The sequence below is a fragment of the Monodelphis domestica genome, chromosome 8, assembly GCF_027887165.1.
Source record: "Monodelphis domestica isolate mMonDom1 chromosome 8, mMonDom1.pri, whole genome shotgun sequence".
Lineage (NCBI taxonomy): Eukaryota > Metazoa > Chordata > Mammalia > Didelphimorphia > Didelphidae > Monodelphis > Monodelphis domestica.
Genome location: NC_077234.1, coordinates 181,321,322 through 181,346,824, shown reverse-complemented (window position 1 = coordinate 181,346,824; position 25,503 = coordinate 181,321,322). Strand labels below are relative to the sequence as shown.

Below are 25,503 nucleotides of genomic sequence, written 5' to 3'. Positions count from 1 at the left end.
TATTGCTTGGGACTTGGGACTTCACATGCATTCACTTCCTCTGAGGTAGAGTGATTAATGGATAGAGCAAGAAGTCGGGAGAAAGACCTGTAATTTTCTCAGTAAAGCTACTTTGGGCCTTGGGCATCAGTGTCCTGATGTCTGAAAAGGAATTTTTGTGGAAGTTGTTTCTTAGAAGAACGGCCTTTATCAGTTTTCTGATCCTCCATATTTGTAGGAGATAAAGAGTAATGGAAAGTTAGTATATATGAAATGCTCTCAGATTTAAGAGACAATTTTTTTTATATGAAGATATCCAAGAAACAACTGAACATTAGAATAATATTCCTTCAGTCAGATCAAAAAAGTCTGTCAGTTTTTTCTCCCCTACAATTAAACCATAGGTCAGTAGCAACTTCCATCCTGACTTTTAGAGTTCTGTGATGTGAAGGACAAAGAAAAAGAGCAGTAATGGAATTAGAGTGTTGAAAAAAACAGGCCTGTTTCAACCTACTCCAATAAGAATTTGTGATGTTAGCCATCACTTAGTAGTTTTGCATTTTCAAGGTTAGCCCTATGGAGACTGAACATTTCTTCCTAATTGCTATGACAGGTATTAGGGTAGGTACTACAACATGAATGACTCTGGCAGCCAACTGCACAGGCTTTTCTTAGGTACAGATAATCAAGCACATGATCTAGCCCAATTAAACTTTAGGGAAGGAAAAAAAAACCTTTTTATTAAAGTAGAATCACAAACATTAATTTTTAGAGACCTTAGAAAATAATCTAGGCCTATCCCTAATTTCACAGATCAAGAAACAGAAGTCCAGGAAAGCTAAATGATTTGTCTAAATCACATAGCTAGTGTTAGGACTAGAATCTAGGTTTCATTATGCTTACCTAGTAGAGTTTTCTTCCTTGAACAGCTTAATTTTCTTCACATGGTCTGTTTGCACTTGTGCTTCACTTGTTTTCCCTCATTTATTTTGACTTCTCTTCCCCCCCCCCCAACTTCAGACTAACAGAAACATAAAGGAAAGAATATGGAGTTATATATTTCATTTTCATGTGCCATATTTCCTAGGAACTGTCTTTAACTAGCCAGTAAGAAGTTAACTCCAGCACTTTTTTTTCCTTTTAAACCCTCTCTTCCATCTTAGAATCAGTACTGCGTATTGGTTCCAAGTCAGAAGAGTGATAAGGGCTGGGCAATAGGAGTTAAGTGACTTGCCCAGGGTTACATAGCTAAGAAGTGTCTGAGGCCAAATTTGAACCCAGGACTTGCCCCTTCCCCAGACTGGCTCTCAATCCACCGAGCCAAGTAAGTGCCCCATAGCAGTTGTTTTCTGTGGCCCTCCTCAGCCTCAATATACACAGAACCAAAGCTTTTATTGTCTCAGAAAATTAAAAACACATTTAAGAAAAAACAGCCACTTCATTTCAAGACAGTAGTAGAGAAGCTTTCCCTGTGGGTCTTGTCTGGTCCTTGGTAGGGGAACAAAGAAGAGCAGAACATTAGCTGAGGCCTTATACGTAAGCAAATCTGTTACAGTCCAGCAAGGTCTTATTATGAAGTTGGACATGTGGAGAACTTTGTACCATAGCTCACTGCTTTGCTTTTGTTTCTCATATTCTTTTACTCAAATTAACTGAGTATTATGATTGACTGAGTTATACATGACAATCTTATTGGTATTCTGATGACTATTTTATCAATGAATGAATGGAATAGTGTATAGAAAAATTTCCCCATTTTTCTCAGAGGTTATATTAAAGCTAAATTTGGCTTTTGCTTCAGCCTAGCTTAAGTGACAGAGTATCCAAATTATATTTCTGAACCTGGCCAGAAGTATGCCATTGATCAGCAGAGATTCAAGTAATAGAAAGTGGGTGAATCAATGCTCAATATGATAACTGAATAAAACAACTCAGAAACATATTTCCTACTGGTACTAGAGTAGTAGTTTCATCTTCTATGTAAAAAGTACTGAATATTAATATAAAAATCTGTTTGTCATAGTGACTTCAGGGTAGCTTCTATAGCCTGGATTTCCAATTTTCCAACAGAGATGAAATGGACCATGGTATTATCTTTAATTTGTGTTTCATTGCAAACTTCAAGGACCATCAGATGGTTACTAGTTTCATACTCGGGGATGACTTAGAACATATTTAGAAACCCATTTTGGAATATATCCCATGTGAACACCCTTGGGTTCTATTCAACAGACATCAAGTATCTATTATGTGTGAAGCACTTTGCTAAATGTTGAAGGATACAAAAATGAAGTAGTCCCTGTCCACAAGAAACGTATTCTATGGTGTTTTATCCTTGAGTATATAGACTAGCATTCTTTGATATTCAGATAAATTTTGAAAAAAAATTCACATTTCTTAAAAGGTTGACAGAATGATAGAGGAAGTTTTTCCCTCCATAAAGACTACTTTACTCAACAGTCAGCAGGTGAGGTTACTTTAGTCTATTTGTTCTTTTTTTCTATAAAATACTATTGGATGAGTGCACGATCTTTCTGAATCCATACTAATTCATCTATCAAAATTTTTCTTTCAGTTTTTAAATAGAACTTTGGAAATCCAGTGAGTAGCTCCTTAGTTGTCTTTTTTTCCTTTGTTGATGACAATTCAGCTAGGTTCTACCATCCAGTAAATTTGTCTGGTTTCAAAGAATTCAATTTTCTCCAAGTTCTTTGGAATATACTATTAACTTAATGTACAACATATGTTTGTTCATCATTGGACCGTAGTCCTTTTTGTGTTCTCTTTTCCTGGGAATGAATATTCTCTGGCTCTGCTTAGAAATTGATTAGTCCTACCATCTTCTACTAGAGGAATTATCTGACATTTCTGGCTCTAATGCACTGGGAAAATGTCAGCCTTTAATTGTAACTTTCAAAGATATACTATATATTTCAGCGATTTTAATGTGTAATCCAAACTTCCTTAGTTAATAATTTTTTTGAATTTTCATTTGCTATTTCCTGTAAATAAGTTTTTGGCAGTCTTGATAGACAATTTTAATTCCCCCCACTGTCCAAACTGTAATATTAATTGGGGGACTTAAAAGAGATTTCACTAAAGAATCAGACCAGTAATGGGTAGGGCAAGAGAACTTAATTGTTGTTTTTTAATCCATATGTAGGAATATTTATGGCCTTACTTGTGTAGTACCATGCTAGGCACTAAGGTAAAAATATAACCATGGGGGCTGCTAGACATGTGCATACTTGCCCACCCTTCTTTCCTGCCTGTCCTTAAACTATAGCGGCAGAGCCTACAGTATGATTGATAGACTGGGTTGGAAGTGGGAACAAGACAGTGGTTGGAGATGGAGGGGAAACTCATAGGATAGAAAGACTACAAAGGACCTTAGAGATCAGATCTAAGCTTTTCATGTTACAGAAGAGGCCTATAAAGGGGAAGTGAGTTGGCCAAAACAAGAGCAGAGGAGGGAGATTGGTTAGTCTCAGGGAGGGACTGCTCCCTTGACTTGGGATACTAGCTTCACCAGTTTTCCATCAGCCTTCCTAGTCAGTGTGACATAAGAGCTGTCTTTTACCCTAGGCAGATCAGGAGGGCAGGCAAGGGCCTTCTTAGTGCAGTGCTTGGCATAGACTAGCCGCTTAATAAATATTTAATTGGTCTTTAGGAATATTTAGTTTCCCATCTCTGATGTAACAGGTAAGGGAGCTGACAATGAATAGCCTGAGCACATCCTTTCTGTTAAAGCATGGAATATGGAAACATCTAGAGAAGGATAGGAAGAGATGATAATAATAAGGTTAGAGCAGAAGTAGCCAATGCCTTATGTGTCTTAAAGAGTACCAGATTTCAAGGGTTTTTTTGTTTTTGTTTTGTTTTTCCTATCAGCTGTAAGACCCTGAGTACTGTAAAGTAAATACCCCACTGTTGTTTGTGTTTTTTCACTAACAAAGAGTTGGAAAGAAGTATTTTAAAGTTTTTTTTTAAGTTTGTAAATACATTTATAAAAGCTTATGTTAAATTTTTGTCAATGTTTGACAGGAACTTGTTTATTGAAATGTTATTTTTGAATGAGGGTTTTAAATATTCACTCCTCAGCTTTGTTTATACCCTCCCTAGAATTGGCAGGAATTGGGATGGGAGACTTCTATTAATGAGCATCTCCTTTTTTTTTGGCTTAAATCTCATTCTGGTTTACAAAACAAATTAAAATGAAAACTTTTGTTCTACAACATTCCAGATTCAGCATTGTATAGACTTGAGTTTTTAGGGCCAAGGGAAACGGCTTTTCTCTTAATTCTTCTAAGGGAATCAGGATGAAGATTAGAGAAGAATACTTTCTCTCCTTTGGGTATTTCTTGCAAGTTCTTAATTATTCACCCAAAAGGACTTTTTTTTTTTTGGCATCTGCTCACAAACTGTCCAGAGTTAAGCCCTCATTTTGGAGTCTTATGGGGTTTGAGAGTTTTCTGTAGCTCCCCCCCCCTTTTTTTTTGCTCCAGGTGGGAGAGAAGAAAAGAAGGAAAAAGGATTTGTTAAGCATCTCCTATGTGCCAGGCATTGTGCTGAACACTTCACAAATACCATCTCATTTGATCCTCACAACAACTCTGGATGATAGGGATTATTGTAACCCTGATTTTATAGATGAAGAAACTGAGGCAAAAGAAATTAGTGACTTGCTCAGAGCCACACAAATAGTTTATATCTGAGACCATATTTGAGCTTAGGTCTTCTTGACTCTAGGTCCCACGCTATCCACTTAGCTATCCATCAGCAACTTCTAAAACTGTTTAGATTCTGGCATGGAGATTTGCTTAAATGTAAAGGAAAATTGAACCTGTCAAAACAATGGCTTCAAAATTTTTGGAAAATAGATGAAAAAAAAAACCAGGATAAAAAGAGTGACCTTGCCAGCCTTATCTTTAATGAGAAATTTTAAATTATTCTAAATTTAATAAATACCAAAAAAGGAAATTTTCCACATATAAAATAGAATATAAAAAGAGGATTGTATCTAAAGTTATGGAGCTCTGTTCCATATAGCTTGTTATTATTTTAAAGTATAGAATAAAGTCTATACAATATTGTCAAAGCTATTTTTTTTAACGAACAAAAGTTTTAATGCATCACAACCTTATCCTTGTGAATTTTAGATTTACTCCACCCTGCTTAGTCTAAGAAAAGAGGAATGTCTACACCCCTACTTAAGGATTAATTTTGAGGAGGATGGCCTTAAGGATTAAGTATTGAGGAGGATGGCGTATGACAGACATGTGCTAGCAAATGGCAAATCAGAAACAACTGACAGACTCCCTGGGCTGTCCTAAGTCAAGCTTTAGATACCATTGGTACATGTGAGACACAGGAAGTGATGTAAAAAAATGGTCTATACATTTCACGTCATTTCCTCTCTCGGTCTCTTTTCTCGGAGAGGTGGCTCTGGCAGCAGCATGCTGAGCATCTTGGCATCTTGGTATGGCAGCAGCTATTGTCCAGGGTTGGCAGTGAGTTTCCTTGATACAATACTGGGAGAATCTTAGTAGCCTAGTTCAGGTGAGGGATCTTCACTGAGGTCTCTCGGAGTTTAGGCTGATTCTTTTCTCCCTTACCTTCCAAACACTATCCTCTTAGGAAAGCCTCTAATCTTCCTCAAAGACCTCATGGTATAGAAATCTTATACCCTCTCTCTCTCTCTTCTCCTTAATTCCTTCCCCCTATATTAATTAAACCACCATAAAATTTCCAAACTGACTTGGGTATTTTATTTGGGATATTCTCTAGCGACCAGATCAATTTAGATTAAGTCACAACCCTAAAATTACCCTTACATCCTGAAGGTGTATGGGTAGGCCTTATTATGCAGGGACCAATTGTTTCCCTGTCCTTGGGCCTCTTGGGTATTCTGTATTGTTCTTATTCTTGGAGGATTACAGGGCAAAGTATAGGGTAAGGGAGAGGGAGATGATCTCTTTTTTAAAAAAATTAATTTAGAATATTTTTCCCTGGTTTCATGATTCATATTCTTTCCCTTTCCTCTTCTCTCCCCCCTCCCTGAACTAACAAGCAATTCCACTGGGTTATACATGTATCATTACTTAAAACCCATTTCCATATTATCAATATTTGTAATAGAGTGATCTTTTAAAGTCAACAGCCCCAATCGTATCCCCCATTGAACCTTATGTATTTCTTCTGCGTTTCTGCTCCCATGGTTCTTTCTCTGGAAGTTGTTGTAAGGGATTAGCGTGGCAAAAAGCAAGAAGGAGGTTGTAAAAAGCAAGAAGCAAAAGATCCCACAGGGCAATAACAGGGCCAACATTCCAGAGCTCCCAGAAGGGGAGGAACAGAATACAGAGGCTGGCACTTGGTAGACTCTGGATGAGAGAGAGAAGCTGCTTTGGCTCTAGCTGTCAAGATACCCCACAGGGTAGCTATTTGGTATTTCTGGGGTGGACCCAGAAAAGCCATTGCTTCCCTCTCTTTGGCTAACTTGATATTTCTTCCTGTTCCTACTGCTGATGCTACAGAGAAAGTTGACTTCTACTGGTGCTGGTGACATCTCTCTGGGACTGCTGTCTGGAGCAAAAGAAGGACTCTTGGTTGTGAGATTTTGTTGGCCCTGTTGTCTTTGCCCCTATAAACCCCCCCCCCCACTTTAATTACTCTTTTAATTAGATAGTTTAGGATAATTTTAGAAAGTTTAGGGTTTTAATATCTGTGGTGGGGTTTAGAAGTAAGGTCGTCCCTGATTCCCTTCCCCTCCCTCCTCCTCTTAGTTATATGAACTTTTATTTTTTATATATAGCTTGTTTAACCATTCCTTTTAACCCTCCCATAACAGTTGGTGAGCTAACCTACAAAAATTTGACTTTGGCCAGGGTAAAACAGAGAGTTAGATTATCTGGGAACATTCCATTGACCCACTCCAGCATTTTGCTACTTTTGCTTATCCTGCTTGGAACGAAATTCTGACATTTGACTGACTGTGAATGGGGATTTAATTTTTTTAAAGGGCCCAAAGGCACGTGTGCTAAGAAGCCATTTTTTTGTTGTTCTGTTCTTTGGTGTTTATAAATAATAATCGAAGTGGATAATAATAGAATATATCCTGTATTGCATAATAACTTTATGTTCACACTGTAAACATCATGTCGGGACATGACAAATGTTGTGCTTTTTTTCTATGGGATTGTGTTTTACATATTCCTTATGGAATTTTTACCCTGTTCCCTGTGTTGCTATATGGTTTTAGGGTATGAGTGGATGGAACCTGTGATGGCATTAACTATAAGATCTATGTTAGTCTATGAACCACTGATTTGTATATGTTTATTTGTATTGTATAAATATAAATTTGTGTTTTTTGGTGTTGGCTATAGATTCAGACCTATTGTGTTATGGATAACAAAGGATTCTGAGATAAAACAGATGATTGTGATAATGAAAGAAAAATAGAGGCAATGGAGTTATATATGAAAGAGAGGATTATTTTAACCAATGATATTGTGAATGATTTAAAAGATAGTGATATTAAGGAAAATAATGATGGGAAAAATAAGAAGTTATCTAGATTGGAATGGGAAGAGGCAGAATGCAATAAAAATCAAGCATCACTGTTCCCTTTAAGAGATATCCCTGTTGTGACACAAGATGAGATATATAAGATCAAAACTCATAAACTAGTTACACTTGAAGATTTAGAAACGATTAGACGTAGGATCGATCCTGTGCTTTTCAGAAGAACCTGCCTTAGTAAGAGAATTTCAAAGGGAAGTAGATATTTTTTGACTCTGATGATGATGATTTTTATTTATTAATGAAGGAATTATTAACTAAAAGGAACAAATTCATAGAAGAAACAAGGAATGATCCATTAGGTTTGGGTATGAATTTATACCATGATTATGAAATGATGAAGCAAGCCAGGTCAATTATGGATGTGATAAAGAGACACACTAAACACTCTAATGTTTGGTCTAAATTTGAAAATATTAATCAGAAATTAAATGAGGCATCTACAAATTTCCTTGAGAGAATCACAGAAATGGCTGAAATATTCTTAGGCCTGGATGTGTTAGAAGAAGACACAATTACACACATGAAGACAATATTTGTAAAAAATGCATGCCCTAAGATTAAATTATTCTTTAAAAATAATTGTCCTGATTGGGAAGAGATGGGTCTAAGAGAATTAAGGAGAAAGGCAACTTAAGTATGTATGGACAATGATGATAAATATGAAGACAGGGATACTGTAATAGAGGATTTGAAAAAGAAATTGAGGGATGCAGAAAATAAAGCAAGACACAGTGAAATAAGGGGAATAAAGGCAGTGGGCAGCAATAAGATCTGTGCAACCAATATAAGCCAAGAGAAAGGAGATCTGGACCTTAGAGATGTATCTTGTATAATCATGTTGGACATTTTGTTAGGGAATATAACTAATTTACAACAATGTGAATAGCATTCTTTCTCCTAAGTTCCTCTGTATTGGCCTGGGTCATTTCATTGTTGCTAGTAGAAAAGTTTATTACATTCGATTGTGCCACAGTGTATCAGTTTCTGTATACAACATTCTCCTGGTTCTGCTCTTTTCACTCTGCATCACTTCCTGGAGGTCTTTCCAGTTCACATGGAATTCCTCCAGTTCATTATTCCTTAAAGCACAATTATATTCCATCACCATCAGATATCACAGTTTGTTCAGCCATTCCCCAATTGATGGATACCCCCTCATTTCCCAGCTTTTTGCCACCACAAAGAGCGCAGCTATGAATATTTTTGTATAAGTCTTTTTCCTTATCTCTTTGGGGTACAAGCCCAGCAGTAGTATGTCTGGATCAAAGGGCAGGCTGTCTTTTAAAGCCCTTTGTACATATTTCTAAATTGCCTTCCAGAATGGTTGGATCAATTCACAACTCCACCAACAATGCATCGGTGTCCCAAATTTGCCACATCCCTACCAACATTTGTTACTTTCCTTTACTGTCATATTGACCAATCTGCTAGGTATAAGGTGGTGCCTCAGAGTTATTTTAATTTGCATTTCTTTAATCATGAGGGATTTAGAACACTTTTTCATGTGCTTATTGTTAGTTTTGATTTCTTTATCTGCAAACTGCCTATTCATGTCCTTTGACCATTTGAGATGATCACTTCTAAAGCAAGTGTAGAAGAGGTTTTTATTGAAGGACCAGTTGGATGAGTTGTGAGATCCCCTCCAACTCTGTTGTTGCTATTGTGATTAATTATTTCTAATCTTTACCTATCTGGTGCTCATTTTCTAATGTCAAGGTAAAATTTTATTAACCAGATAGTTAAATTTTGCTTTTATAAGAATTTTTTTCAATCACTTTTTAGGCTCGCTATCCAATATCCCTAAAGGATCTGATGTATAATATAGTCATTGATTATATTTCTCTAGATTTTTCCATTCCTTCATGAATGTGGAAGATGAAATTTCTTATGTTCTTCATAGTCAGCTGTTGTGCCTATTTATCAGTGGAAATATGGTTGTCAGGCTCGCCTGCTCAACTAAATGGGCTTTTGAAGGTTTTCCTTTGGACAGTGTTTTTTCTTTTTTTGTTTTCTTTAATCAAGGAGGAAATAATTCTATCAAGGAGGAAATAATAAAAATCAAAGAGGATAAAGATCAAGGAATAATTAGGACCACATATACCCACTAATGTTTTTTGGTACCATGAATAACAGTGAATAATTAGTTCTTCTGCTTGATTTTTAAAGGATTGTAATATATTAAGGCTAACAACAGGAGTACATTGGTTTCCTGGGAAAATGTCAATGGAAAACCTTATTGTGCTTAAATATGTTTGATAACTGTACAATAAACAAAGTCATATAGAGGTGTCATACTAGTTTTTTTTTAATTTTATAGTATTTTATTTGATCATTTCCATGCATTATTCATTAAAGACAAAGATCATTTTCTTTTCCTCCCTCCCCACCCCCCCAGCCGATGTGTGATTCCACTGGGTATCACATGTGTTCTTGACTTGAACCCATTGCCATGTTGTTAGTATTTGCATTAGAGTGTTCGTTTAGAGTCTCTCCTCTGTCATGTCCCCTCAGCCATTGTAGTCAGGCAGTTGCTTTTCCTCGGAGTTTCTACTCCCTCAGTTTGTCCTCTGCTTATGGATAGTGTTTTTTCTCCTAGATCCCTGCAGATTGTTCAGGACATTACACCGCTACTAATGGAGAAGTCCATTACGTTCTATTGTACCACAGTGTATCTGTCTCTGTGTACAATCTTCTCCTGGTTCTGCTCCTCTCACTCTGCATCACTTCCTGGAGGTTGTTCCAGTCTCCATGGAATTCCTCCAGTTCATTATTCCTTTGAGAACAATAATATTCCATCACCAACATATACCACAATTTGTTCAGCCATTCCCCAATTGAAGAGCATCCCCTCGTTTTCCAATTTTTGGCCACCACAAAGAGCGCAGCTATGAATATTCTTGTACAAGTCTTTTTCCTTATTATCTCTTTGGGGTACAAACCCAGCAGTGCTATGGCTGGATCAAAGGGCAGACAGTCTTTTATCACCCTTTGGGCATAGTTCCAAATTGCCCCCCAGAATGGTTGGATTAGTTCACAACTCCACCAGCAATGAATTAATGTCCCTACTTTGCCACATCCCCTCCAGCATTCATTACTTTCCATAACTGTCATGTTAGCCAATCTGCTAGGTGTGAGGTGATACCTCAGAGTTGTTTTGATTTGCATCTCTCTGATTATAAGAGATTTAGAATACTTCTTCATGTGCTTGTTAATAGTTTTGATTTCTTTATCTGAAAACTGCCTATCCATGTCCCTTGCCCATTTGTCAATTTGAGAATGGCTTGATTTTTTGTACAATAGATTTATCTCTTTATAAATTTGAGTAACTAAACCTTTGTCAGAGGTTTCTATGAAGATTTTTTCCCAATTTCTTGTTTTCCTTCTGATTTTAGTTACATTGGTTTTGTTTGTACAAAAGCTTTTTAATTTGATGTAGTCGAAATTATTTATTTTACATTTTGTGATTCTTTCTATGTCTTCCTTGGTTTTAAAGTCTTTCCCCTCCCAAAGGTCTGACATGTATACTATTCTGTGTTTACCCAATTTACTTATGGTTTCCTTCTTTATGTTTAAGTCACTCACCCATTTTGAATTTATCTTGGTGTAGGGTGTGAGGTGTTGATCTAGTGCTAGTCTCTCCCACACTGTCTTCCAGTTTTCCCAGCAGTTTTTATTGAATAGTGGATTTTTGTCCCAAAACCTGGGATCTTTGGGTTTGTCATATACTGTCTTGCTGAGGTTGCTTGCCCCCAGTCTATTCCACTGATCCTTCTTTCTGTCTCTTGGCCAGTACCAAATTGTTTTGATGACTGCTGCTTTGTAATATAGTCTGAGATCTGGGACTGCAAGGCCCCCATCATATGTGTTTTTTTTTCATTATTTCCCTGGATATTCTTGATCTTTTGTTGTTCCAAATGAACTTTGTTATGGTTTTTTCTAAATCAGTAAAGAAATTTTTTGGGAGTTCCATGGGTATGGCACTAAATAGATAAATAATTTTGGGTAGGATGGTCATTTTTATTATATTAGCTCGTCCTATCCCTGAGCAGTTAATGTTTTTCCAATTGCTCAAGTCTAGTTTTAGTTGTGTGGAGAGTGTTTTGTAGTTGTGTTCATATAGTTCCTGTGTTTGTCTCGGGAGGTAGATTCCTAGGTATTTTATTTTGTCTAAGGTGATTTTGAATGGGATTTCTCTTTCTAGTTCTTGCTGCTGAGCTGTGTTGGAGATTTATAGAAATGCTGATGACTTATGTGGGTTTATTTTGTATCCTGCAACTTTGCTAAAGTTGTTGATTATTTCAATTAGCTTTTTGGTTGAATCTCTAGGATTCTTTAAGTAGACCATCATGTCATCTGCAAAGAGTGATAACTTGGTCTCCTCCTTGCCTATTTTGATGCCTTCAATTTCTTTTTCTTCTCTAATTGCTACTGCTAATGTTTCTAGTACAATGTCAAATAGTAGAGGTGATAATGGGCATCCTTGTTTCACTCCTGATCTTAATGGGAATGGATTTAGTTTATCCCCATTGCAGATGATATTAGCTGATGGTTTTAGATATATACTGTTTATTATTTTTAGGAATGACCCTTCTATTCCTATGCTTTCTAGTGTTTTTAATAGGAATGGGTGTTGTATTCTATCAAAGGCTTTTTCTGCGTCTATTGAGATAATCATGTGGTTCTTGCTAGTTTGCTTGTTGATGTGGTCAGTTATGTGGATGGTTTTCCTAATGTTGAACCAGCCCTGCATCCCTGGTATAAATCCTACTTGATCATGGTGAATGATCCTTCTGATCACTTGCTGGAGTCTTTTTGCTAGTATCCTATTTAAGATTTTTGCATCTATATTCATTAGGGAGATTGGTCTATAGTTTTCTTTGTCTTGTCATACTAGTTTTGTGGATGAAGAAACTTGCTCAGATGTAGACTTGTCCAAAGTCACACAACTAGTAAGGGCCAAGCCAAGAATCATGTACCATATTGGTTTTCTGATGTGCTAGCTTCCATACTGCAGCCTAAATGAAAACCTCTGCTTTTTTTTTTTAGCAATAGACTATAGTGATGACAACATGCATGAAGCCAAACATCACCTTCTTGGAATAGTTTCTTTCATAGATGATGCTATTGCTTATATGAAAGGACAGCTGGCATGTGACCCCATCAGGGAGGACCTTCTCTGGGAAAGGTAAGATGTGTGCCTACTTGTTTCATTTGAGGATTCCAAAAAAGTGGTTTTGTTTTTTTCCCCTTCCTACACTAAATATGGTTTGCCCATTCAAGAAAGGAAAAACAGTGAGGATCCAAGAAGATTTTAATAGGGTAATGTTAGGCTCAATACCCAATAAAGGTAAACATAAATTCTTATATTTGGGTCCAGAAACTCAACAGCATGGTTAAGGATAGAAGTGTGGCTAGATGGTAGTTCATGTAAAAGTGATCTGAGTAATTTAGGACTTTTTAGAATTGAATAGTATAACATGAAAGCCAAAAAATGCTAATACAATTTTAGGTACCATGAGTAGGAAAGAAACAAAACTATAGAGAGAAGCAGTGAAAGGAAGTGATAGTCATTTTGTACTCTGCTTTGGTCTGATCTTGAGAAGGTTTCATTCTGGGGATTATATTTTTGAAATAATTCTAACAAATTTGAGCATGGCTTGAGTAACATAATCATGATAGTGAAAAGACTGTAAGATTTCAATCACTATAAATAAGTCCAAGTATTAATTTTATAAAGTTTATTAATAATCACTTGAAGTAGAAGGAATAAAAAGGAAATAGGAGTATAAAAACCTAATTATCTAACAAAAATGACCATGTGAGTAAGTTCTCCTATCTGGCCCAAAAGCCAGCTTCCACAGCCTCTATTACAGGAAGGGGGGGCGGAGCTACACAAAACATATCTTCCCTATGTTAGCACATAACATAAGAAGGAACATGGGAAGCTGGGATTTAGAGTCCTGGGGAGAAAAATCTAATTATACAACTGGAGTCTTCCCTCAGAATTGGTTGCAAGCAATATAGAGGTACTTATTTTGGAGAAAAATAGAACTGATAGAAGAGACATGATAGCAATAATAATAATAATAGCTAGTACTTATGTAGCACTATTTGCAAAGTGCTTCACACATGCTATCTCATTTGATCTTCACGACAACTCTGAGAAGTAGGTATGGGAAAGGTAAAGGAATAAAGATTTGTATAGTTCTTGCTATGAGCTAGGCACTGTGCTAAGTGCTAAAGTCATTGAGCAAAAACTGTCTGACTTTTTGTCATTGTTATAGAAAGGTTTCGTGGTGGATACCTGAGGTCACTTATGTCTCTGAGAGTCTAACAAATGAAAGTTATATGGTTAAGTCACTTGATTTAGTTCAAAAACAGATGGTAGTGGAGCTAGGTTACTCCAAATGTCCTGAATTCTTATTTCAGTGCTTTTTCTCCTACACCAACATGGAATGTATTTTTGTGATTGCTGTCCTCAACACTTTGGGTTTTAAGATTTGGGGTAGTAGGCACAATTTTTCCTGTAAATTTGAAATTTTCTTCTCTGTTGACTTTATGATAACTTTACAAGGTATAGTATAATTATTTCATATATTCTGATTAATTCATTTTTCATTATTTTAAATTAATGAGTTTTGCATAATTACTAATAATTATGAAAATGCTAGTTACTTATAGTGGAATATCAATGTAAATTTAATAGACAGAATCCTTGCCTTTTAAAAGTTTACAATTTCTTATAGTCTCATCCCTTTGACCTGGTATTCAGTAATTCTGTTGCTATTGGGCAGAAAAATAGAAAGAATTCCTTGGGTCTAGAAGATCAGAATTTGGGCCCCAGCTCTTACGTCACTTACTTACTTTGTAATTTGAGCACATCACTTTTCTAGGCGTTGGTATCTTCCTCTGTCATATATGGTGCACAGACTTTTATTTTCTATTTTATTTTATTTTTTGTTACAGTACTTACTTTATTTCCCTCCCTCTACCCACCCTTCCTGCAGCCAATGCGCAATTTCATTGGGTATTTATTACTTGTGTCCTTGGTCAGAACCTATTTCCATGTTGTTGGTGTTTGTATTAGGGCGTTCCTTAAGAGTCTACCTCCCCAACCCTTCAACCCATGTATTCAATCAGTTGTTTTTCTTCGGTGTTTTTACTCCCACAGTTTTTCCTTTGAATGTGGATAGTAGTTTTTCTCATAGATTCCTCCAAGTTGTTCGGATCACTGCATTGTCTCTAATGGAGAAGTCCATTACGTTCAATTGTACCAGAGTGTATCAGTCTCTGTGAATAATGTTCTCCTGGTTCTGCTCCTTTCACTCTGCATCACTTCCTGGAGGTTGTTCCAGTCTCCATGGAATTCCTCCACTTTATTTTTCCTTTGAGCACAATAGTATTCCATCACCAACATAGACCACAATTTGCTCAGCCATTCCCCAATTGATGGGCATCCCCTCATTTTCCATTATTTTGCCATCACAAAGAGAGCAGCTATGAATATTCTTGTACAACTTTTTCCTTATTATCTCTTTGAGATACAAACACAGCAGTGCTATGGCTGGATCAAAGGGCAGACAGTCTCTTATCTCCCTTTGGGCATAGTTCCAAATTGCCCTCCAGAATGGTTGGATCAATTCACAACTCCACCAACAATGAATTAATGTCCCAAATTTACCACACCCCCTCCAGCATTCATTACTTTCCTTTGATGTCATGTTAGCCAATCTGCTAGGTGTGAGGTGATACCTCAGAGTTGTTTTGATTTGCATTTCTCTGATTATTAGAGATTTAGAGCACTTTTTCATGTGCTTATTAATAATTTTGATTTCTTTAACTGAAAATTGCCTATCCATGTCCCTTGCCCATATATCAATTGGACAGTGGCTTGATTTTTTTGTACAATTGATTTAGCTTTTTGTAAATTTGAGTAATTTAACCTTTGTCAGAGGTTTTCATGAAGATTGTTTCCCAGTTTGTTGCTACCCTTCTGATTTTAGTTACATTGGTTTTGTTTGTACAAAAACTTTTTAATTTGATGTAGTCAAAATTACTTATTTTACATTTTGTGACTCTTTCTAAGTCTTGCTTGGTTTTAAAATCTTTCCCTTCCCAATGGTCTGACATGTATATTATTCTGTGCTCATCTAATTTACTTATAGTTTCCTTCTTTATGTTCAAGTCATTCACCCATTCTGAATTTATCTTGGTGTGGGGTGTGAGGTGTTTATCTATTCCTAATCTCTCCCACACTGTCTTCCAATTTTCCCAGCAGTTTTTATCAAATAATGGATTTTTGTCCCAAAAGCTGGAGTCTTTGGGTTTGTCATAAACTATCTTGCTGAGATCATTTATGCCAAGTCTATTCCACTGATCCTCCTTTCTGTCTCTCAGCCAGTACCAAATTGTTTTGATAACCACTGCTTTATAGTATAGTTTGTGATCTGGGACTCCTTCCTTTGCATTTTTTTCATGATTTCCCTGGATATCCATGATCTTTTGTTCTTCCAAATGAACTTAGTTATGGTTTTTTCTAATTCAGTAAAGAAGTGTTTTGGTAGTTCAATGGGTATGGCACTAAATAAGTAAATCAATTTGGGTAGGATTATCATTTTTATTATGTTAGCTCGTCCTACCCATGAGCAATGAATGTTTTTCCAATTGTTTAGATCTAGTTTTAGCTGTGTGGAGAGTGTTTTGTAGTTGTGTTTGTCTTGGCAGATAGATTCCTAAGTATTTTACATTGTCTAGCATGATTTTAAATGGAATTTCTCTTTCTAATTCTTGCTGCTGAAATGGGTTAAAGATATATAGAAATGCTGATGACTTATGTGGGTTTATTTTGTATCCTGCAACTTTGCTAAAGTTGTTGATTATTTCGAGTAACTTTTTGGTTGATTCTCTAGGATTCCTTAAGTAAACCATCATATCATCCGCAAAGAGTGATAGCTTGGTCTCCTCATTGCCAATTTTAATATCTTCAATTGCTTTTTCTTCTCTAATTGCTACTGCGAGTGTTTCTAGTACAATGTTAAATAATAGAGGTGATAATGGGCATCCTTGTTTCACTCCTGATCTTATTGGGAATGCATCTAGTTTATCCCCATTGCAGATGATCTTTGCTGATGGGTTTAGATATATACTGTTTATTATTTTTGGGAACGACCCTTCTATTCCTATGCTTTCTAGTGTTTTCAATAGGAATGGGTGTTGTATTTTATCAAAGGCTTTTTCTGAGTCTATTGAGATAATCATGTGGTTCTTGTTGGTTTGCTTGTTGATGTGGTCAATTATGTGGATGGTTTTCCTAATATTGAACCAGGCCTGCATCCCTGGTATAAATCCTACTTGATCATGGTGGATGACCCTTCTGATCACTTGCTGAAGTCTTTTTGCAAGTATCCTATTTAAGATTTTTGCATCTATATTCATTAAGGAGATTGGTCTATAGTTTTCTTTCTCTGTTTTTGACCTGCCTGGCTTTGGGATCAGTACCATGTTTGTGTCATAAAATGAATTTGGTAGAATTCCTTCTTTGCTTATTCTGTCAAATAGTTTGTTTAATATTGGGATTAATTGTTCATTGAATGTTTGATAGAATTCATTTGTTAATCAATCTGGACCTGGGGATTTTTTCTTAGGGAGTTCTTTGATGGCTTGTTCAATTTCTTTTTCTGATATGGGGTTGTTTAGGTAATCTATTTCTTCCTATGTTAGTCTAGGTAATTTATATTTTTGTTAGTATTCATCCATATCACCTAGATTGCCACATTTGTTGACATATAATTGGGCATAGTAGTTTTTAATGATTACCTTAATTTCCTCTTCATTAGAGGTGAGGTCTCCTTTTTTCATTTTGGATATTGTCAATTTGGTTCATTTCTTTCCTTTTTTTAATTAGACTGACTAGTACTTTGTTAATTTTATTTGTTTTTTCAAAGTTCCAGCTTGTAGTCTTATTTATTAAATCAATAGTTCTTTGACTTTCAATTTTATTAGTTTCTCCTTTGATTTTTAGGATCTCTAATTGAGTCTTAATCTGAGGATTTTTAATTTGTTCGCTTTCTAGTTTTTTAATTTGCATGCCCAATTCATTGACTTCTGCCCTTCTTAATTTGTTAATATATGAATTCAAGGATATAAATTTCCCCATGAGTACTGCTTTGGCTGCATCCTATAGTTTTTTAAAGGATGTCTCATCATTGTCAGTTTTTTCATTGAAGTTATTAATTGTTTCTAAAATTTGTTGTTTAACTAGCTGATTTTGGAGAATTATATTTTTAAATTTCCAATTAATTTTTGATTTACCTGTCCACGTTCGCTTACTAATTATTACTTTCATTGCATTTTGTTCTGAGAAAGTTGCATTTATTTTTTCTGCTCTTTTGCACTTGTTTGCAATGTTTTTATGCCCTATTAAGTGGTCAATTTTTATGAATATACCATGTGCTGCAGAAAAGAAGGTATATTCCTTTTTGTCCCTATTAATTTTTCCCCATATGTCTACTAACTCTAATTTCTCTAAGATTTCATTCACTCGTCTTAACTCTTATTTATTTTTTGGTTTGATTTATCTAGTTTGGATAGAGGAAGGTTCAGATCTCCCACTAGTATAGTTTTTCTATCTATCTCATCCTTGAGGTCCTCTAGTTTCTCCTTTAGAAATTTGGATGCTATGCCATTTGGTGCATACATGTTGAGTACAGATATTTCTTCCTTGTCTATACTGCCATTTATTAGGACGTAATTACCTTCCCTATCTCTTTTAAATAGATTTTTACTTTGGCTTTGTCGGATATCATGATTGTGACTCCTGTCTTCTTTTTGTCAGTTGACGCTCAATAGATTTGGCTTCACCCTCTTTACTTTCATCCTATGCGTATCTACCTTCCTCATGTGTGTTTCTTGTAGACAGCATATGGTAGGGTTTGGGATTCTAATCTACTCTGCTATTCACTTGCGTTTTATGGGTGAGTTCATTCCATTCACTTTCAGAGTTATGATTACTAACTGTGTATTACCCAGCATTTTGATTTCCATTCCTGTTCCTGCCTTTTCTTCTTTCACTATTTCCTTCTATGCCAATGTTTGTTTTTAATCAGTCCCCCAGTTCCCACACTTATTTTAATTCCCTTTCTTCCCTTCTCCCTTCTTAACCCCCCCCTTATTTTCCCTGTAGTCTTTCTAAAATTAACCCCCCCCCCCAGCTTTTTCCCTCTCCACCAGTCAGTTTGTTACCGTTCAACTCCCCTATAGGGCGCAAATCTATTCTCTGTCCCCAATGGATTGGATTGTTCTTCCCTCTTTGAATCAATTTCAAAACACGTAAAAGTTGAATATTTCCTGTCTCTGACCTCTTTACTCTTCCAGTGTATCGATGTTCTCCTCCCTCTCGCCCTGAGCTTCTTTGTGACATATAAATTTACCCCCCTTTGTTTCTTTTCCCATTTCTTTTTATATGAACCTATTTTAAAGCTCTAGTTATATATAATATATATATATATTTGCATACACATGTATATTTATTAATGCATTCATATATCTATATACCTATTTATGTCTTGTCCTTTCATCCTATATAGTTTGTCACTGTTCCCTCTAAGTGTACTTCTTTTTGCTGCCCAGGTAATAACAACAGTTTTTAAGAGTTACCAATGACCTCTTTTCTTATAGGGATACCTATCATTTTAACTTATTGAGTCTCTTAATAACTTTTTGTTTTGTTTTGTTTTTCTTTTTTCCCTCTTTTTTAATTACCTTTTGATGATTCTCTTGAATTCTGTGCTTGGATATCAAATTTTCTGTTCAGGTCTGCTCTTTTTTTTTTAAGAATTCTTGGAATTCTTCTATTTTGTTGACCATACTTTCCCCTGTAAGAATATAGTCAGTTTTGATGGGTAGTTGATTCTTGGTTGTAGACCTAGTTCTCTTGCTTTCCGGAATATCATATTCCATGTCTTTCAGTTTTTCAGTGTGGATGCAGTCAGATCCTGCATTACCCTCACTGTGGTTCTGTGGTATCTGAATGACTTCTTCTTGGCAGCTTGTAATATCTTTTCTTTGGTCTGATAGTTCTTCAATCTGGCTATAACATTCCTGAGTGTTATCAGTTGGGGATTAAGTACAGGATGTGGTCTGTGGATTCTTTCAATCTCCACTTTTCCCTCTTGTTCTATGATATCGGGGCAGTTTTCTTTAATAATTTCCTGTAGTATGATGTCCAGGCTTTTTCTTTTGTTATGGTCTTCTGGTAGGCCAATGATTCTTAAATTGTCTCTCCTTGAACGATTTTCTAAATCCTCTGTTTTGTGAATGAGATGCTTCATATTTTCCTCAATTTTTTCATTCTTTTGGTTTTGTTTTATAGTGTCCTGCTGCCTTGTGAGGTCACTTAATTCTAGTTGTTGTATTCTGGTTCTTAAAGACTGGATTTCATCCTTGGCTTTTTGGTCAATCTTTTCCTTTTGGTCTGATTTTCTTTCGAGGTCATCATTCATCTCCTTTTCTCATCTTTCATCTTCTTCACCTCGTCTTTCATCTCCTTTGCCTCATTTTCCAGTTGGTTGATTTTGGCTTTCAAGACACTGTTTTCTGTTTCCAGATGATTTATCTTAGTATTTAAGTTCTTTTCCCAATTGTCTTCAGCCTCTCTTAATTGTGTTTTGAATTGCATTTTGAGTTCTTCCAAAGCCTGTATCCAATTTGCTGGGATTTCTGATTTTTCCTTTGCTGATCCTTCCCCCTCTGATTCATTCCCTCTTTGCTCGTTACCTGTACAGAAGCTGTCTATTGTAATTTCTTTCTTCTTTTTCTGTTGTTTGCTCGAGTTTACCCCTTCTCTGCTCCCTGTATTTGTTTGTGCTCTTTCTCCTCTCATTTATTTTTTTGGTTTTGGGGCTGTCAGTTTCCCCTCTTGGAGCTTTGTCAGATCTCTTGGTACAGTCTGTAGGGGAGGAATGTTAGCTTCCCTGTCCTCTGGAGGCTTTTGATCAGATTATGTTCAACTGGGTTGAGTTGTATGTGCTCTGAGGTGGAAGATTCCTGGAAGGCTGGAGCCACCCAGGCTCTCTCTGGTTCTCTCCAGCTGTTTCTCCGCTGTTTGTAATGTACCGTAGTGCCTTTGCCCGCCCCGAGGTTCCTGTCCTTGAGGGAGGCCCTTCACTCTTGGTGGGAGGGATCCTGGCCTCCCTGAGCTCTGAGGAGTCCTGATGGGAGTAGGTTCAACTGGGTCGTCTGGATGTGCCCTGAGGCAAAAACCTCCATTGAGATTGGAGGCAGATGGAACAATCCAGCCTCGGCGTTACAAGCTCCCTAGTCTCGCCCTGGCTGACTCCCTGCCGCCCTCGCTGGACACTCCAAGCCCGATGCCCTGCTGCTCATAATGTAGACCCTCCAAACCAGCACCTTTGCCCGCCCAGAGATTGCCACTGCTGCTGAGAGCTCAGTGCTCTGGGTTCGGAGGGAGGAGTCCTGGGACCTTCCTTCTGCCTTCCCACTGAGCCCGAGTGTTCTTGGATTCTGGCTTTTGGGGAGCATAGCTTTTGATTTGAGTCCAGAAGGAGGGTTCCCTGCTTCGGTTCTGTTGTTAAGTTTGAATTTCAGTCCCCTATGAGCATTCAATTTGTGATCGTTAAGGATGGGTTTTCAGAGGTCTGAACTTTTGCTGCTTCTAAGCCACCATCTTGACTCCGCCTCCTTTATTCTGGTTCTTTAAGACTGGATTTCATCCCTGGATTTTTGGTCATCCTTCTCCTTCTGGTCCGATTTTCTTTGGAGGTTATCTTTCATCTTCTTTGCCTTATCTTTCATTTCCTTTGCCTCATTTTTAAGCTGGTTGATTTTGGCTTTCAAGACAATATTTTCTGTTTCCAGATGACTTATCTTGGTTTTTAAGTTCTTTTCTCAATTGTCTTCAGCCTCGCTTAATTGTGTTTTGAATTGCGTTTTCAGTTCTTCCAAAGCCTGTATCTAATTCACTGGGATTTCTGATTTTTTTCTTTACTGATCCATCCATCCCCCTCTGTTTAATTGACTCTTTGCTCGTTATCTGTACAGAAGCTGTGTATTGTAATTTCGGTCTTCTTTTTCTGTTTTTTCCCCTCATATTTACCCCTGATTTGCTCCCCATATTTGTCTTTACTCTTGCTCCTTTCATTTTTTTGTTTTGGGGGTTTCTTTTAGTCTCCCCTCTTGGAGCTTTGACATAAGGTCTCTCCCTGCAGTCTGTAGGGGAGGGGTGTTGCAGTTTGAGCTTTCCTGTCCTTTGGAGGCTTTTGTTTGGGTTAAATTAAAGTCTAGAAATCTGGAGGGTGGGGGGTGTTCTAGTTTGAGCTTCCCTGTCCTCTGTAGGCTTTTTATTGGATTCAAGTCCAGAAGTCTGTGAGGGAGGGTTTTTGGAGTTTGGACTTCCCTGAGTTCTGAAGACTTTTCATGGGATTATGTTCAGCTGGGTTGGGCTGGATGTGCCCCTGAGGCCAAAACCTCCTGGAAGGCTAGAGCAATATGGAGGGTCTTCGTAGCTCTGTCCAGGCTGTCAGCTCTGTGCTCCCTCTCCAGCTCTTTCCCCACTGCCTGTGTTTGATGATCTGAGCTTGGTACATCCCTGCCAGCAAGGTACACCCTCCTGATCAGAACCTTTGCCTGCCCCTGGAGGCTTAGTGCTCTAGGTCATGAGGGGGGATGGGTCCTGGGACCTTCTTTCTGCTTTCCTCCTGAGCCCGAGTGTTCTCGTATTCCAGCTTTTGGGTGGCGTACCTTTTGTATTGAGTCCAGCTGGAGGGTTCCTTGGCTCTGTCTTGTTGTTGGGTTTGATTTTCCGTACTCTAGGAGCAGTCAGTTTGTGATTGGTAAGGAAGGGTTTTCAGAGATCTGAACTTCTGCTGCTTCTAAGCCACCATTTTGACTCCACCCCACAAAGACTTCTTTTCACTTCTTAACAATTTTGAAGATATTTCATGAATAAAGATAAAACATTATACAATCCATACCCTCAAGCTTACATTTTACTAGAAGTCAGGGAAGTTATGACACAAACACAGAAAACAAAACAAATAGAGTATTTAGACATTGTACTGTTTGGAAAATCCAAAGACTAGGGAGATCTAAATTATAGACTTTCATGGGCCTCAAATGGGGAAGGAAAAACAAAAGACTGTAGTGAGGTGGGAAGAAAAAAAAAGATGATGGTGAATTAGAAAGTGGGATAAAGAGAGTTGAGAGCTGCTAATCATGAATGGTAGAGCCAGAAAAATATCCCAAATCACCACTATGATGTTTTACTAGGGAAAGAACATGTTTAAGTGTAGCTGAACTCTTTGACTACAAATTACATATTGTATCTCTGTGATTAAGGAAATGATTGTTGTCTTTTGTTAGTCTTAAAAGTTTCCGATTTGGATAGATGATAAATCTACTACTTTGATGCCTTCTTGTCTCTCTTAATACTTTTTTCTCCACAAAGACTAACTAGCACCAAAGTAGAGATCAAGGCTGCATTTGCTGATGACTTTGACACCCCAAGGGCTGTTGATGCAATTATGGACCTCGTTCACCATGGCAACAGACAGCTTAAGGCTGTTACTAAGGTAACCCATTAGGATATAGAATTCAGAAAATGCTAGCTGTCCACAGTTCTACTACTTAAATACAGACAGATTATGTTGTTATCTTTCCTAAAAAGAAGGAAGAGAAGTGAATCCTACTAACTTTGGGGGAGACCTATATTCTAACAACCCAAGAACATGGGCCCAATACTTCTTTCATGTTTCAGAGTTTGGAGATATTTTTCTCCTTTGCCTTTCTGAAATGCAAGAGGTAAAAAACCTGTCAATTTAACAAAACTTAATACTGAACTTAATATGGATGATTTTATGTTTAAAATGGCAAAAATAAAATCACTTAAGTAGATTAAGCTATAGAGATAGGTCAACATAATGGAAAAAACCTCTTGTCAGGGATTTTGCTTTTTTGAGTCTTTAAAAATTATTTTAATTTGAGAGGGGCAGGTTAAGGGATGGGGAAAGAGGATTTGAAGACAGATCTCCTTGTCTAGTTCAGGCTGGTAATGTAGTGGCCACTTGGCTGGATTTCCAGTACCAATCAGCATAGAAGCTTTAACCTGTTTAATTTTTCCAGGAGGTCCATTCATGCCTCCTTAGGCAGCCTGATGATTCACCATATTGGTGCCAGACTTTAGATAGTCACTCTGTTTTTAGCTCTGTTGCAGCTCAGAACTCCTGGAGCTCAAACCAATCCATGGGTGGACCTTAGCCTTCCTAGTAGTAGTTATAAGTGTGCTCCTCCACAGCTGGCCACCCTTTGTTCTTAAAATACAGTTTATGACTTCAGACAAAGCCGTTAACCTTGCTGGGTCTTAGTGCCATCATCGGTGAAATGAGGGTCTTGGGCTCGATTTTCTCGAAGGTCCCTTCCAACTTCAAGATTCTGTGATTCTTTGAGACTAACTTTTAAAAGAACATTTTCTCAAGGATTACATTTTCCATATAGGTACAGAGAACTGTTTTTAAATGTGGTTAATTTTACATGTAGAAAATTGGTCAGGTGTCTGGGAATATGCAATTTCTAGAAGGGATTTCTGTCTTCTTTTACCTTCTACCTTATTTCTACCTTCATTATTCAGCAACCAGAAAGGAAATCTATACTTAGATTTGTTTCCAACATGAGAATATTTTTAATATTTAAGTAAAGAAAATCATAAGTCAACTTTTGAATTCATAAAAATTAATGGTTAATCAGAGAAGTCAGTGAAGTTTTACTCAACAACAAATGAATTAATGTAGTGGCCTTCACAAATACTCAGTATTGTTGCCTGTGTAGGCTGCAATCTAATGAGCCTGAGATCTTTTTGCATGGAAAAGGAAGCTCTTGGCATAGTCCTACTGCTTCCTATCCACTCTGCTTCATGGAGGTAATAAATGTAAATTTTCCCATGCTTACCCTAAATAATCTCTATCTCATTTTTCTTCCCTTCCCCCCCTTCCTGTGTTTCCTAACTTAAACTAGAATTTCTTCTCGTAGGACAGTAAACTAAAGATACTGGCTTTTTCTTCACCCTGATAAATTAAAAAGTACCTTGTTCATTGGAAGTACTTAAGACCTTAAGACCTAACGCTCTCCAAGACTGAAATGGAGACCAACCCAAGCCAGCCTTACCTCTACTCCCTTCTTCTTTATTCCCAAGCCTGGAAATCCGAATGGCATATAATTCTCTCTACCTGCTTTTTTGGTACTTGACATGGATTTCATACTATGAGACAAAAGGCTCAAGTGGGTGCTTTGAGCATATAAGTGAATCCTAAATCCTCCTGAAGTTCTAGTCAAGCTGAGTTTGAGGAGAAAGGTGTGGCCTGGAGTCAGACTGACCTGGCACTGTTCATATTCATCTAATTACTTTTGCCTCCCTTTCTGTCATGCCATCCCTTTTTCAGAAACTGAATGTCAAAGCTGCCCCTGAGAGGTGGTTGGTCACCAGCCTCTTCTGGAAGTTCTTTGAGCTCAACAAAATGTCCCACTTGATATAGTTCTCTCATTTGTCAAAGAAAGATTGGGGTTTTCTGGGCCTGGCAAGTCTCAGTATTTTGGGGAGGTGGTAGGGAAGAGGAAGGGGGAAATAAGCATGTACTGAGTACCTACTGTGAGCTGGCCACTGTGCTAAGAGTTTTAGAAATGTTCTTGCATTTGATCCTTAGAACAACCCTGGGAGGCAGGTGCTATTTTTATTCCCATTTCATAGTCAAGCGAACTTGAGACAAACAGGTTAAACGGCTTACCCAGGATCACATAGCTAGTAAGTATCTGGGGCCAAATTTGAACTCAGGACTTTCCTGACTCCAGGTTCAGCACTCTGTCCACTACTCCACTTAGCCCAATTCTTGAGAAGCCAAGTAGAAAGGACAGACTCATTGCCAAAGTACAGTT

General features: G+C 37.3%; 1 protein-coding gene across 9 annotated transcripts in view; it reads left to right on the top strand.

The window, feature by feature from the left end:
• Positions 1 to 25,503, top strand: part of CARS2 (cysteinyl-tRNA synthetase 2, mitochondrial) — a 104,147-nt gene that overhangs the window by 72,351 nt on the left and 6,293 nt on the right. For all 9 annotated transcript variants that reach the window (XM_056807944.1, XM_056807942.1, XM_056807946.1 and 6 more), the window contains 2 exons: positions 12,610 to 12,748; positions 23,027 to 23,150. In XM_056807944.1, coding sequence (XP_056663922.1) covers positions 12,610 to 12,748; positions 23,027 to 23,150 — 263 coding nt within the window. The remainder of the gene's footprint in view (positions 1 to 12,609; positions 12,749 to 23,026; positions 23,151 to 25,503) is intronic.